This window comes from Chaetomium globosum, genomic scaffold (genome assembly GCF_000143365.1).
Source record: "Chaetomium globosum CBS 148.51 scaffold_1 genomic scaffold, whole genome shotgun sequence".
Lineage (NCBI taxonomy): Eukaryota > Fungi > Ascomycota > Sordariomycetes > Sordariales > Chaetomiaceae > Chaetomium > Chaetomium globosum.
Window position 1 is genome coordinate 642,769 of NT_165976.1, and position 12,457 is coordinate 655,225.

The 12,457-nt window shown below is 55.6% G+C and overlaps 5 protein-coding genes across 5 annotated transcripts in view; all 5 read right to left on the minus strand.

Annotated features, from left to right (window-relative positions):
* CHGG_00212 (uncharacterized protein) overlaps positions 1 to 963 on the minus strand; it is a gene marked incomplete at both ends in the record, with an annotated part of 2,309 nt that extends 1,346 nt beyond the window's left edge. Inside the window, 3 exons of the mRNA XM_001219432.1 lie at positions 22 to 120; positions 212 to 646; positions 725 to 963. Coding sequence (XP_001219433.1) covers positions 22 to 120; positions 212 to 646; positions 725 to 963 — 773 coding nt within the window. The remainder of the gene's footprint in view (positions 1 to 21; positions 121 to 211; positions 647 to 724) is intronic.
* Positions 964 to 1,326: 363 nt separating this feature from the next.
* CHGG_00213 (uncharacterized protein) lies at positions 1,327 to 4,711 on the minus strand (the record flags this gene model as incomplete). The annotated part of the gene is made up of 11 exons (XM_001219433.1): positions 1,327 to 1,458; positions 1,560 to 1,814; positions 2,224 to 2,229; positions 2,346 to 2,659; positions 2,800 to 2,936; positions 3,256 to 3,440; positions 3,572 to 3,788; positions 3,867 to 4,045; positions 4,232 to 4,272; positions 4,361 to 4,479; positions 4,533 to 4,711. The coding sequence occupies 11 exons, from the start codon at positions 4,709 to 4,711 to the stop codon at positions 1,327 to 1,329; spliced, it is 1,764 nt and encodes a 587-aa protein (XP_001219434.1).
* Positions 4,712 to 5,795: 1,084 nt separating this feature from the next.
* Positions 5,796 to 7,959, minus strand: CHGG_00214 (uncharacterized protein; the record flags this gene model as incomplete). The annotated part of the gene is made up of 3 exons (XM_001219434.1): positions 5,796 to 5,852; positions 6,097 to 7,472; positions 7,569 to 7,959. 3 exons carry the CDS (start codon positions 7,957 to 7,959, stop codon positions 5,796 to 5,798), a joined length of 1,824 nt encoding a protein of 607 aa, XP_001219435.1.
* Positions 7,960 to 8,229: 270 nt separating this feature from the next.
* Positions 8,230 to 10,766, minus strand: CHGG_00215 (uncharacterized protein; the record flags this gene model as incomplete). The annotated part of the gene is made up of 2 exons (XM_001219435.1): positions 8,230 to 10,020; positions 10,086 to 10,766. The coding sequence occupies 2 exons, from the start codon at positions 10,764 to 10,766 to the stop codon at positions 8,230 to 8,232; spliced, it is 2,472 nt and encodes an 823-aa protein (XP_001219436.1).
* A 1,195-nt stretch (positions 10,767 to 11,961) lies between these two features.
* On the minus strand, positions 11,962 to 12,213 carry CHGG_00216 (uncharacterized protein; the record flags this gene model as incomplete). Its single annotated transcript, XM_001219436.1, has 1 exon — positions 11,962 to 12,213. The coding sequence occupies one exon, from the start codon at positions 12,211 to 12,213 to the stop codon at positions 11,962 to 11,964; it is 252 nt and encodes an 83-aa protein (XP_001219437.1).
* Positions 12,214 to 12,457: the final 244 nt, after the last annotated feature.

Below are 12,457 nucleotides of genomic sequence, written 5' to 3' on the forward strand. Positions count from 1 at the left end.
GAGGATGTTCACTGTTCTTACAAGATGACGTCGGACACATTCCGGCCGAATAAAGCAAGCTTGAAAGCCAACGGGGTCCTCGAGGAGGAGATGAAAGCCTGAGCGAATGGTGATTTCACCCTCCACACTGAGAATCAGATCTAGGGTCACAAAAATACCGGCCTCGAGCCCTGGTCCCACGGTTATTCCGAACGCCGTTTGTGATTTGTACAACGGAATTGTTAGGGTCGCGCCAGCTGCAATGGTCGTGTCCATTTCCATGTAAAGGTCCATGTGGTCGATCTGGAATAAGAGTTGGACTTCTGGGAGCGGGGGCAAGTCAATGTCGATGTCAGTATCGATACTGACGTTGCCGAAATTGATGAACTCGTCAAGTTCGAAGTCGCCGGGACCGATTAACTGCTTAAGCTCCTCGAAGTTAATGGAGTCGTCAAGACTCTGCACTGTGGTTTCAATCAGATCACCGAGCTCATCCTTGAGCTGCCCGGTTACGTTGCGAACTGTGTCTCCAAGATCGAACCCCCCCCCGATGGTCAACTGAGCCGTGGCGCCAGCTTTGAAGTAGCATGTCACACACTTGATCTCAATGCTGACCTCGGCTGTCGCGTTCTCAAACTTTGTGCCGGCCGTGTCGGCTTCATAAGTACTGCCTCGTATTAGTGATGAAAGTGGAAGGTGGGCACCATCAACTTGATGGCATCAAGGCAGAACCAAGGGAACCCACTAGCTGAACAGAGTTGCATCATTCCAACTCTTGTCAAGGCTTGCGCTGTTCTTGAACACATTCTCTCGGCGCGCATGTGCCAAGTTCGCGAGGCGGCGCCAGATGAGATGGCGGGTCTGCTCGTCCGAGGTGCCGGGGAAGTTCCGGGTCCGGACCGCGACGATGGGTGCCGGCGTGGCCGAGGCCACAACAAGGCCGGCGGCCCAGATGAGGGCAGAGCAGAAACCAAACTTGACCATGATGGCTGGTCGAGCAAAAGTTGGCAGCCGAGTCAGTCTAGCGAACAGAGATGCCTCGAGACCTACTCCATCACGGGCTTCTGGTATTCTTTATGCCGTTGGCTCGTCCAGTGCTCGAGTCCCGGACAGCTGTTTCCAATGACTGCGGATGGCTGTTTGGCCCCCAACTCACCCTGGGTAAGGCATCATGAGTGGCCGCGAGGGTTCGGCCGCAGGCACCCCATGGAAGAAAAGTCGGGATGGGAAGTTGGTGAATGTTTGTGTGGGGCATATGCAAGACTACGCCGCATGGTCGCAGGTGGTTGGTCTCAGCGTGGCTGTGATGCAAGCTCGAAGCCTGCCACCACACAAACCACGCCTGCATCAAGGGCCCCCAACCTGCGGTTTTGAGGTCGTGGGAACCGGTCCCCTGCTCTTGGCACGTCGCCGTGCCACATTGCTGTTCCAGTTACCGTGGAGGGGAAAGGTTAGACCTCGGGCATTCGGGCAAGCGTCCTGCATGTTGACAGTTGGTTCCACGGAAGAAAGAGCGTAAGGCTGGGAGATTGCGGCTTTCAAAGCCTCATCTGCATGTCTGCGGCTGCCCGACTTCTTACCAACGAGCCGCACCATGCATTCAAGGGACATGGGTCGTTACAAATCACATTCCGCCCTTTGATGCCCGTTGGGCTGGGGATGAGAGCGCGCCACCAAGAAGCATCGTGCTGAAGTTCTGAACCTGCGGGCTTTCGACTTTTTACCCCGTGCTTGGAGACCTTGGCGTGTTGGATGTGTTGCAGGCGAAACCGACTTATGCACGACAGGGGCCAGGAATCGTGGCCCAGTGTGACCGGACCCAGACGCATGCTGCACTGGAAGCAGCCACAGGTCCAAGAATAGACTGACAGGGCCCGCCACGCGAGGCTGGGCAAACACCAACCATACCATGCATCTATGTATCAGAAAGAAAGGAAAGGCTGTGTTGGCTCTGTTGGTTTCCAAGATCGGCAAGAGGTTGTTGTGGCATTTCCCAGTCACCCCATTATCACGAAAAAGACGCAGCGCTGTGATTTTGTGACAACAAACCAACCAACATGTCCAATGACTGCTGGCCCCCAATGACACCTGATCACCCCTGGTATGCAGCGAGGTCAGTGCTGTTAACGTACCTTACCCGAGTATGGCACACGGTACGCAGCCAGACTAGTTGGTCATACTGTGCAAGATTCTGGGGTTGGATTTGCGGTTTCTGCCAAAGTTTTGGGGATAACTAGAACTAACCCGCATCTACATACGTACCAGGTAATTGATTCTTGATTTAAAATCCAAGGCCATGTCCCAACATAATTACATTGCAATTGTCCACACCGAGGCAGGCAGGTAAGCACATAGGTGGTACTTACACACCCCTCAGACATGACATCGACTGCCCACATGCGCCCCCCCCCCCCCCGGCCGCCGCCGGGCCGCGGGTCGAAGAAGGTGAATGCGAGAGTGTTGGTGGGGTTGTTGCGCTTTGCGCAGGGCAGTTCCGCAAAATCCTGGGAAGTTATGTGCCCGGGCACGCTGGTGTTGTGGACGGCTTGGGGGATGGCGGTGAGGAGGTTGGTAAAGGAGGCGTTGGGGAGGGCGAAGAAGGCCGTGCCGGTGTCGGCTAGGCCGTTTGGGAAGTTGTCGGGGTCCGAGTGTTGGGTCGAGCCAGATGCGTTCTGTTTGGCTGCGGATTGTGCCTTCGGATATCATCCGTTCATTGAAGAATGGGTAGAGAGGAAAGGTCCCGCGGGATACACCAACTTGGATCGACGGGAAGCTTGTTCCGAGTAGACTGTAGGGTAGCGGTGCAGATGAAGTACCTACTGTTGATGACTTGGCCATGGACCGTGGCGCCGGTGATTTGGAGGGGATCGGTAATGTATGACCTACTGGCAATGGGGAGACCGAGGGGCGGTGGTTGGAATTTACCAGGCCCGACTTCTTTATAAGTCTTTGACCTTCTATTTGAGTCTGTCCAGCAGTTAGGGAGAGCAACGGAAGCACTGGTGGTTAAAGGCAGATACTGACATTGTGGAAAGCAGATGTCGTTCGGTGTCTGGTAGTATCAAGCCCTAGAACTCAAGAGTGGTAACAATCTCCTCAACTGGACACCGAATTGGAGGAGGCTTTCATGGACTAATGCATGAAACCGCATAGCAGAGCCAATGTAACAGATACCGTCCGGGAAAGACCCTAAGATAGGTACACCGAAGGGTGTGTCCCACGATGCCGACGCGCAGCCAGCCAGTAACCTCAATCAATTTCCCCCCAACCCCTTACTCATAAATGTAACAAAACTTCCCACTCAGCCCACCCATCGTGCTCATCAACTCCCTCACCTTGACATCCGGCGCCAACACCCCCAACCCACTCAAATCATCCAACGTCCCGTTCGCGCTCGGGGGCATATTATTCATGGTCCTCGTCATACTCACCTGGGTCAGCCTCTTCTCAAGATCCTGCATCTGCCAGATCCACCACACACGATCAATCATGGAATGGTGCAGCCAGAAAGCGGGATCACCCGGGGCTGACGTAAAAGTCACCCGCCGGGTCGCCCGACACGGTGTAGTGGCCGCCCGCGTGCACCCCCCACTTTGCCCTGCGAGAATTGACCCTCCATGACGGTCTGGAACCAGAAGATCTCCTGGTTGGCCGTGATCAGCTCGTGCGTGTAGTTGGCTGTGGTCACGGCCGCCGCGTGCTTGTTGACGTCGCGGCGCAGGCAGCGCGGGTTGTGGCCCAGCCCGTCCGCGCGGGGGTTGCGCTTGATTTGGAGCGTTGGCGCGAGCGGGCCCAGGTTGACCGTCATGCTGGAGGGGGCAAGGTGGTTAGGGACAAGACAAAATGGCGAAGACTTCCTATGAGAGTCTTGGATTGGAAGTACATACTTCTTGAATGGACCTGTGGTAACGCAACCGCCGCCATCCGCGGGTGGAATGGTGCCGGCGCCGGGTATGTTGATGCCTTGGTGGGGTTCCTTTGCACCATTACCTCCCATGCTTGCCTCGCCGCCGTCGAAAAGCGGCGAGTTGACCGGGTCTTTGGCATAACGGTCCCAGTTCCAGTACTGTTTCTCGTCAGGGACTGTGTCTCAAAAGTCACTGAAGGAGTTCGCTTACTGGCTGATACCCCTTGTATCCACATTCGGTTCTCAGGGCGTTCTCATAATGCCAGACGTAGTAGCGATGCCACGGGAGGAAGAACGTCTAGCGCATGTTAGATGGTAACGCCACGATACTAATAAGTATCTTACCGAGCCGTGATTCCTCGGCGTTTGTTGGATATGAATGACCACTAACAATCTTGTCAGTCACCGTATATCGGCTTTTGTGCCCGGGGCTAGTCATTAAGGGTTGGCCAAGCTTCAAAAAGTTTCACATACCGTAGTCATCAAACCTGCTCTTCGCGCCCGGTGCTGCCGCGCTGGTCAAGGCGGGTTTCGACTGAAGGCATAGGACGGCGTCGGTGTAGTCCTTTCGTTCCTGAGGAGTCAAATCGCTCCTACCAAATGTTAACCATCAATCGTATGCTGAAGTCGAAAGGATGGCACTGACCACTCTTTCCGTCTGACGGCCGTTTCAACAGTACAACTGTCCTGGGGGTTCTTTGCTAGCCATTCCTTCAGTTTCGGCAAACTGTCGGTTGCCAACTTATCGACCGCATCAGGAGGATAGGACTGAGACACCGCTAGGCCGGCGAAGAGTGCAGTTGCCCAGGCCGTGGAGTGGACCATCATGAGCGTTACGTCAAATGCGAGTTGGCCGATGGTATGGTTGTGTTGGGGAGCCTTCAGTCGGGCGAAGATGATACGTGGGATAACTCCCTTTTAGTTATGTCTATTGCCAGCCACGTTCTGGCCACATGGGATGGCGGTCATCTCCCGCCCCTCGACCCAGTTTTTAATTGCCCGCTCGTTTAGCACGGGCTTTGGATCCAGGTAGTAAGGTCGAGCCGTTCGTCATTTTGGGTAAGCCAAGTGTCACTCGTATGCAAGCGAAGGCGGCTCGGCAGTTGATGGTCATACCCTCATCTCGGCAGCCGCCGGCTACATTGACCAACGCGAGACGTATGCTTTGCATATTGGTTCGGCGCCCAGCGGAATGTTGATTATCAGTGGGGTTGATAGTGACTGCCCCGTCTTAAGCCGCGGGTTACCCCCAGTGGGATGGGCTGTGATGAGTTGATGGTAGCACATGCATACCTAAGGTTGGTAGCTTTGGTCAGTTTCGTTTACCATATGACGGTCTAGACGAGCGGAAGAGGGCAACATGTTATACCTCAGGTGTGTGTCCTACTATCCCACACATTCCATTGGCTCCTATTAAACCAACACGAACCTGGGAACCCATTTATCCGCGAATTGGAAAGATGACGGCAGGTTCTGTCCTACCATGTCATCACAGCATTCCCCTGTTTTGAGCTGTACACCAATCGGGAAACGCATACTATGGGCCTCGCGAGAGATGGAAGGATTGGTTTTAATAACCGCATAGCTTGGCAGGACACACAAGCGGCTGGCGCGGCCGGTGTCGGCATGAAATATGCAGCGGTGAAGCTCATTTAGCCCTCGAGTCCGAAGGGATGCAGGCTCAAGGCAGGGTACCTTATCATTCGAAATCGTATCTACGTTGCAACCGGGGAAGTTCGGAACCTTTCGCAAACTTTTAACTTCAAAGCCCCCCGCTAAATACGATGAGAAGCAAGAACGGACCAACATACCTAGCTCTAGGTACACTATGACATGAGCCTGTCGTTCTTCGCATCATCCTATCTCCATATGTCCTACCTAACATACAAGTTTCTGAACTTTGTCGAATCTAAGTAGGTGGTGAATCTGACAATCCGGTTGTCCTGGGTGGGTTGACGCTGTCAAACTAAGGTTATGGTTTGTTTGTGGCGGTCTTGCGTCACTCCGTTGGCGAACTCTGCATAGGAGCCGGTTACTGCGGTGAATCTCGCAGTTCCAATTCTCTCAAGCTTTGTCGCGTCATCTGGGCATTGCGCTAAGACAAGGAACTCGGCCTCTGACTCGTTGACTGAAAGACAAAGTGCCAACACCGGCACCCCTGGGCCCCATTCCCCTTCAACATGTTTCACCTCCCTGCTTGACCGACGTACTGACCAGAACCCGGCGCCGTCTGGCCCTTCCGTCTTAAATTTGACAAGAGTTGTGTCATCTTCCAAGATTGCCTTTTGACCGGCAACGTTCACGCGGAACTCAAACCCGCTGTAGCTTCCTGGCTGATGGGTGACTGTTGCTGGATGAACAAACCCACACAATGTGAGACTCGCGTATTTTATCTCACCGAGCGGGTCCTGGCGTTTAGGTTCCACAACCCAACTGACAAGGGAGACGAGGTCAGGCAAGGGGTCGGGGGCCGTAGGCGTACATATTGGACTGTCGATAGAAGCCCAGGAGAAGGAAGGTGCCCTGTACTCGGGAGGGCAGGGTTTGATGTCGTCTTGGGGCTTCCAGTTCAGGCTCCGCGTCAGGTCCTGCAACCAAATGCCAGCAACGTAATCGGCTGAAGTTGTGCGTTGGATCGCTCGAGCCAGGCCTGAGATGGCGGGAAGTTTGTCGGTTGAAAACGAGAGGGTCCGTTGGGTGTAGAATAAGAGGACCTCGTCTGCCCAGAATCTGAACGGGTCGCTTTGCATGCTTGTTGGTCCGCGACGAACGGAACCGGCGTCATGATCGAGTGACCCACACTGGCAGGTGGACGAAGATCTGCATGACCATTGCATTTCCTGTCGAGAAAAGGCAATGTATCGACGGGACAGAATCTCTTCCTGGAAACACCAGCCCCTTGTCTGTACCGGATCGAAGTCCCCTTCTTGGGTACCCATTGTCGGTCCCCAGTCGTTGCGCAATGCCGAAGCGTGTAAGCCAGTTCGTATCTTCTCTTGCGCGACCAGGGTAGTCGTGACGCCATGCTCTTCCGACCATGATCGGGAAATTTGCAGAGGGTTTCTCTTACAAGCGAGGAACCCGTCCGCGGAGGCGGCGGCTGATAGCGCTGCAATGGTAACGTAGGCGTTGTTGTAGATATCAGCCATCATGCCTGATTCCTTTTCCCAATCCGCAGCATCACCCTGGACAATACAGATCGCATCTATCCAGATATACTCGATGCCAAGTTGCCTTGCAACTGTGACAGCGTCTTGCAGAGTCTGTGGCAACTCAGAAATCCTAAACCCTTGTTTGTGTTCATCGATGTTCTTCTGAGTGGTTTTGAAGGAGGCGGAAGCACCCCAGCAATAACTCAGTGCAACATATTCGACTGGGGATGAGATCCCGGGCACTGGGCCAAGTTCTACAAGCCGTAGTTGTTCAGTGTTGTCGGGGCAATGTATGAGCCGTGTGGGTTGGAAATCTGGACGCCGCTGAGAGCAGCCGGGGTGGTTCTGTTTGCAGTTCTGGAGTTGCGCAGAAATGAAGGCAAACGGGTCATTGTCTTTGCCAATGTTGTTCGTTGGAAGGTTACGCTCGTGATCTGGGTCGTCAAACCGTAGAGAGGTCCAATGTTAGTCGGTAGCCTGTTCTCAACTGCAGTATGCATGTACTCGCGCACAATAGAGGAGAAGCGTACCGGGACGCACGTATACCCGCACCATAAGCCGACCGCCAAATCTGAAATCTAGTCTCTTGCGCGGCGGATCCGACTCAACAGAGGCGTGTATCTCGCTGTCCGACGCCAGAGACGGGACCATCGCGGTCGCTGCATCGTAAATAAACTGGCAAAAGTGACAGCTAGCGGGTGAAGTACCCGCTAACCTTGATGTCCACAGAAAGAGATCGCCGAATTCCGGATCGTCGGGATCCAAGTTGCGGCATTGCTCGCAAATGGCCGGAGTAGGGGTTCCGGACTCAGACTCGTGGAGCGCCTCTTTACCGGCATCGGCCTGTGCCCGTTCCTGTTTCTGTTTCCATGGCCCAGGGACAGAAGAAAGAAGGTTCCGTAAATGGTCACGTTTGGGCATGGCGTAGAGGTGGGAAAAGGATGGGAATCACTACCAGCACTATGGGTACCGAAGAACTCCAAAGGGGAAGAGGGGTTTTGGGTTGCTCTATTGCTTCCCCCGCTTGCACTGTTACACACCCTGGCCACTCATGAGTTGAGGGATCCTGTGCCAGTCATCCTCTCAGTTACGGGCTGGATCAAAACACGACAACGCGTGTAGGAGCGTTTTAAAACTATATTATTTAGCTAGTTACCTGATAATGGCTGTTCAAAGCTAGCTCTTTATAAGTCACAGCTCCGCCACAGGGCCAAACCTCCACGTTATTCTCCCTACCTCGACCCCCTGCCACTCCTGCACGAGCGCATACTCATAATCTCCTTCACCCTTGTACGTTTCCTCCGGAACCTTCACTTGCAGCTGACAATCCGCAACACTCTTTGCCGCCAGCACGCCCTTCCCAATCTGCACCGTCTCTCCCGGCTGCAACCCCACGACCACAATCCCTTGACCATCCTCCCCACGATGAGCACACCCCTTCATCCCCATCGTCCCCGCCAACCCCTGTGGCACTTGCAGCCTCACCTTCGACCCCTTCGGTAGCTTCCCAACCCCCCTCACCACAAACTCCCTCGCATCATCAAACGCCCCCGGAATCTTCAGCGAAAACCTATGAAACCCAGTCCCATTCCCCGACGCCGGCGGCGCGCTCACCACGCCCACGTTCCGCCACGCAACATTATTACTCCCCTGCACCACACCCGTCACAAACTCCTCGAACCCCCCCGTCAGCGCCGGCACCGGCACCGGATCCGTCCCCGCCCCCACCACCGCCACAAAACAATACCCGCTCCCAGCACTATCCGCAGGCGCCGTCCACTCCACCGCCGGCGCCACCACAAACACGCCCCCCTCCGGCACCTCCCCGACCTCCACGCTCCCCACCACATGCCACATCTCCGGCGTGACCAGCGTCGCCGGCTCCGCCCAGTACACCGTCGCCGTGGCGTCCTGCGCGGGGCTGCTGCCGCGGTTGAGCAGGCGGAGATAGACGGCGTGGGCGTGGCCGGGCAGGATGGGGTCGGACAGGGAGGGGTTGGATTCGGTGCCGCTGTTGGAGCCGAGGGTTGTGGCGGGGTGGGGGAGGGAGGATTGGCGGATGATGATGTCGGGGCTGGTGAAGCGGTGGGAGGTGTTGGGCTGGGTGGGGGTGGTGGCTTCGCCGGTGTCGCCGACGTGGTCGCGTAGGTAGAGGTCCGAGGTGTCGTTGGCGCCGGAGAAGATGGTGTCAATGATGGCTTGGAGGTCGGGCATAATGCCGATGCGGTCGTTGGGCGGGTCGGCGCTGGGGGTGCCGCCGGTGGTGGTGAGGATGCGGCGGAGTTCGATGGGGTGGAGCTTGGTGTTGTGGCGGGCGTGGGACATGGCTTGGACGATGGCGGCGGCGCCGACGATGATGGGCGAGGCGCCGGATGTGCCGCCGAACCAGCTGGTGTACCAGTCTGCGGTTCCGGTGACGTCGTCGCTGTCGGCGGTGTCGATGCCGTCGGACCATGCGTATACGTCCATGCGGGAGCCGTGGTTGGATCCCCACCACCGGGTGTGGGGGACGGCGGGGTTTGCGCCGCCCACCATGATGGCGCCGGAGTCGCGGAAGTCTGGGCTGGAACGGTCAAAGATGCGTTTTCCTGAGAGGCTGGTGTACAGGTCTAGGTCGTAGCCGCCGTTGCACCCGGCTTGGACGACGGTGATACCCATGGCGGTTGCGAGTTGGATGGCGTCGAAGTTGACGTCGACGATCTCCACCGGCCAGTAGTAGACGCCGCTGACGGGGTCGTACTCTTGTGCTTCGATCAAGATGATATCGCCGAAGCTCAGGTGAGCGGCTGCGTCCAGGATAGCATCGGCGGTGTTGTAAGTCCAATCGTCACGGTGCTGCGAGACCACCCTCCCTTTGGCCGCGGGTATGATCCCAACCCCACCGATCTGGTTGTCGACCATGAACATCTCCCCGAGGACGGATGTACCGTGCGCAAACCAAGCTTGGTTTCGACCTGAGATCAGTGTAATGCCCGCGGCGGCCTGTTCTACATGTTAGACCTGCGTCCTTGCAAACCTCACAACTCCTAATAGTGCGTGTGGCTTACCAAATCTTCGTGGTTCAAATTCCACCCTTGTTCCACGTCTATGATATTCGTTCCCGCGCCATCACCGCCAGGGAAACCCCAAGCGTACCGCGCATTAATACCTTGGGGCGCCGCGTTGAGGTATCCTTGCCACACGTTCCGAGGGTCGTCACCGGCATTGACTGCGGGCGGGGGCCCGGGATAGAGCGCGTGCGCGCTCTCGACTTCTGGAAGCTTATGAAGCCGGTGAATAAGCTCGAGGGTGTCCTTTGGCAAAGCTAACCGCGGTTCGTCGGTTCCTGTGGTATTCTGTGCGGCGGTGTCGCCGACGTTTCGCGCTTGGTTCTCTGAACCACCCGGCCCGACCTGGACATTGTACCATGCGTTGAAATTGGGTACCTTGAAAGTATTGAACTTCCCCGTAGGCACTACTTTTGCCTCTAGGTCATCCAAGCGTTGGGATGTGAGGATGGGATCGACAGAGACCTCTTCGGGGGCTGACAGCCTGAACGATGCTGGGCTGGCACTTTGTATGAGCGATGCGATAAAGTTAGGATCGTCCTGTTGTTTTGCCTGAGCTTCCTCCGTCAGCTTCAATGCAATCCTTGGCTGGTGCGGTTGCTGGGCGGTAACGGCAGGCGCCCATAATAGCAAGGCACCGAGGGCGCTGCAGACCACCGCTTGAACCGCTTGTGTCTTCATCTTGTCGTTTTCACAGGGACAACAAACACCGGGCCCCGAAGCCACGAGAGAGGGATGCAACCCGTGGCCGAATTTCTCTTATACCTCCAGTACATCTCACGCCATTGTTGCCTAGTGCCCAACACGAACTTTAGCTCGGGTCTAGCCCCTGGCCCGAATCATGCACCTTCTTCTAGACATGCTGGCTGGTACCGATGGGTGGGTCTATTGGCTGACGGCCATCATGAGATTGGCTGCGACGCTGCACAGTGGTTGCAGCTGAGAATATCCTAGTCCCCTTCGGGGCTGCGTAGGAGCAAAAGAACGAGCCGTTGAAGCCACTCCGCCTCGCTTGGCTCTAATACGAGAAAAACTTGGGCCTGTGACGCACAAATCCGTGTCCCAGCTCACCGCACCAATCGAATCGGCCATCCGGACGAAGTAGCTATCATGATGGCGTCGTTTGAACCCAGTTGACGTCGCTACATGTAATGAGCGTGTTCACCATTGTGTGTGGCCCCCGTGTGGGACGGAAAATACGAAAATACGATTCATCTACGAGCGACCTACCTCCCAGGTACCTAGGGACCTGATTGGGTAGGACCTAAGCAAGGTACCTAGGTATTTCTGTACTCAGGTATCATGTACCCCCTCACCCTGCTCTTCCAGACAATGAACATGAACCTTGAGAGTCCCTGTGGCTTAGTGTGGCTCATGTCCAGCATACAGGGCGTGAACAGGCTCACCAGGATATTCGTCCTGGTCGATCTCCCGCAGATTCCTCGATCTTTCTCCAGATTTCATTCTGCGGCAAAGGCGACAAAAGAGCGGGAGTGACCGCAAGGCATCGGGCGAATCAGCAACATCACCTCGCCAGGGAGTCCGACAACTAAGCCCAGATGGGATTGAGATTGAGGTTAACACTCAAGGGTCTTTGGCTTCCAGTATCCCTCGCGCCGTCGAACGGTTGAACCGAGGAGCCGGATCAGAGGATTCGCTTCTATGTACTAACTGCATGTAATTTACATCGTTTGTTCAGTTGTTCCAAGCAGTAGCCGGGATGTTGCAGAAGGGTTCTCTGTTGTCCTTCGTGCTCAAGACGGTAAAAGAATTGACATTGTAACGCGAGCTGATTTTCTCAGAGGTTGACTCAGGAGCAGATGAGCTGCTAATTGTCTACTGATTTCCGAGCCGTGTCCACATCCCCAGTGTGCCGTTAGTTGGCGCGGATCTCGCGCGCGGCAAAGAACCTGCTCCCAATGTCCCCCTCCTCATCCACGCGGATCTCGGCAGGCGGGTAATTCGGGTTGAAGGTGAATCCGACCACACCTGTGTTCCAGCCGCCGCCTAGTTTAATTCTGGCGGGACCATATAGGGACGCTGGGCCACCCCCATGGAGGTGGTAACCAACCGCGGCTACTTGACCGATTAGGGCAGTCGCCGACAGGAAAATTGATGAAAGCTGCATGGTGGCTGATGGCTGATGGTTTGAGGGGGTTCGTTATGTTGGCGAGGTGAGTCTAGGTCATGTGGGTGAGATGCTGATGAGAATGTAAAGGAATGCTGTTTGTTTTATAGTGTTAGCCCACATATGGCCCTTGTGTTTTGGTTTGGGCAGACGTGGTGAGGATCTTTTCGTAAACAACCTAGGTAGTCCGGGCAAAGATACTGTTGGAAAGCCAACAGCTACGAATTGACTGTACCAAGGTGAT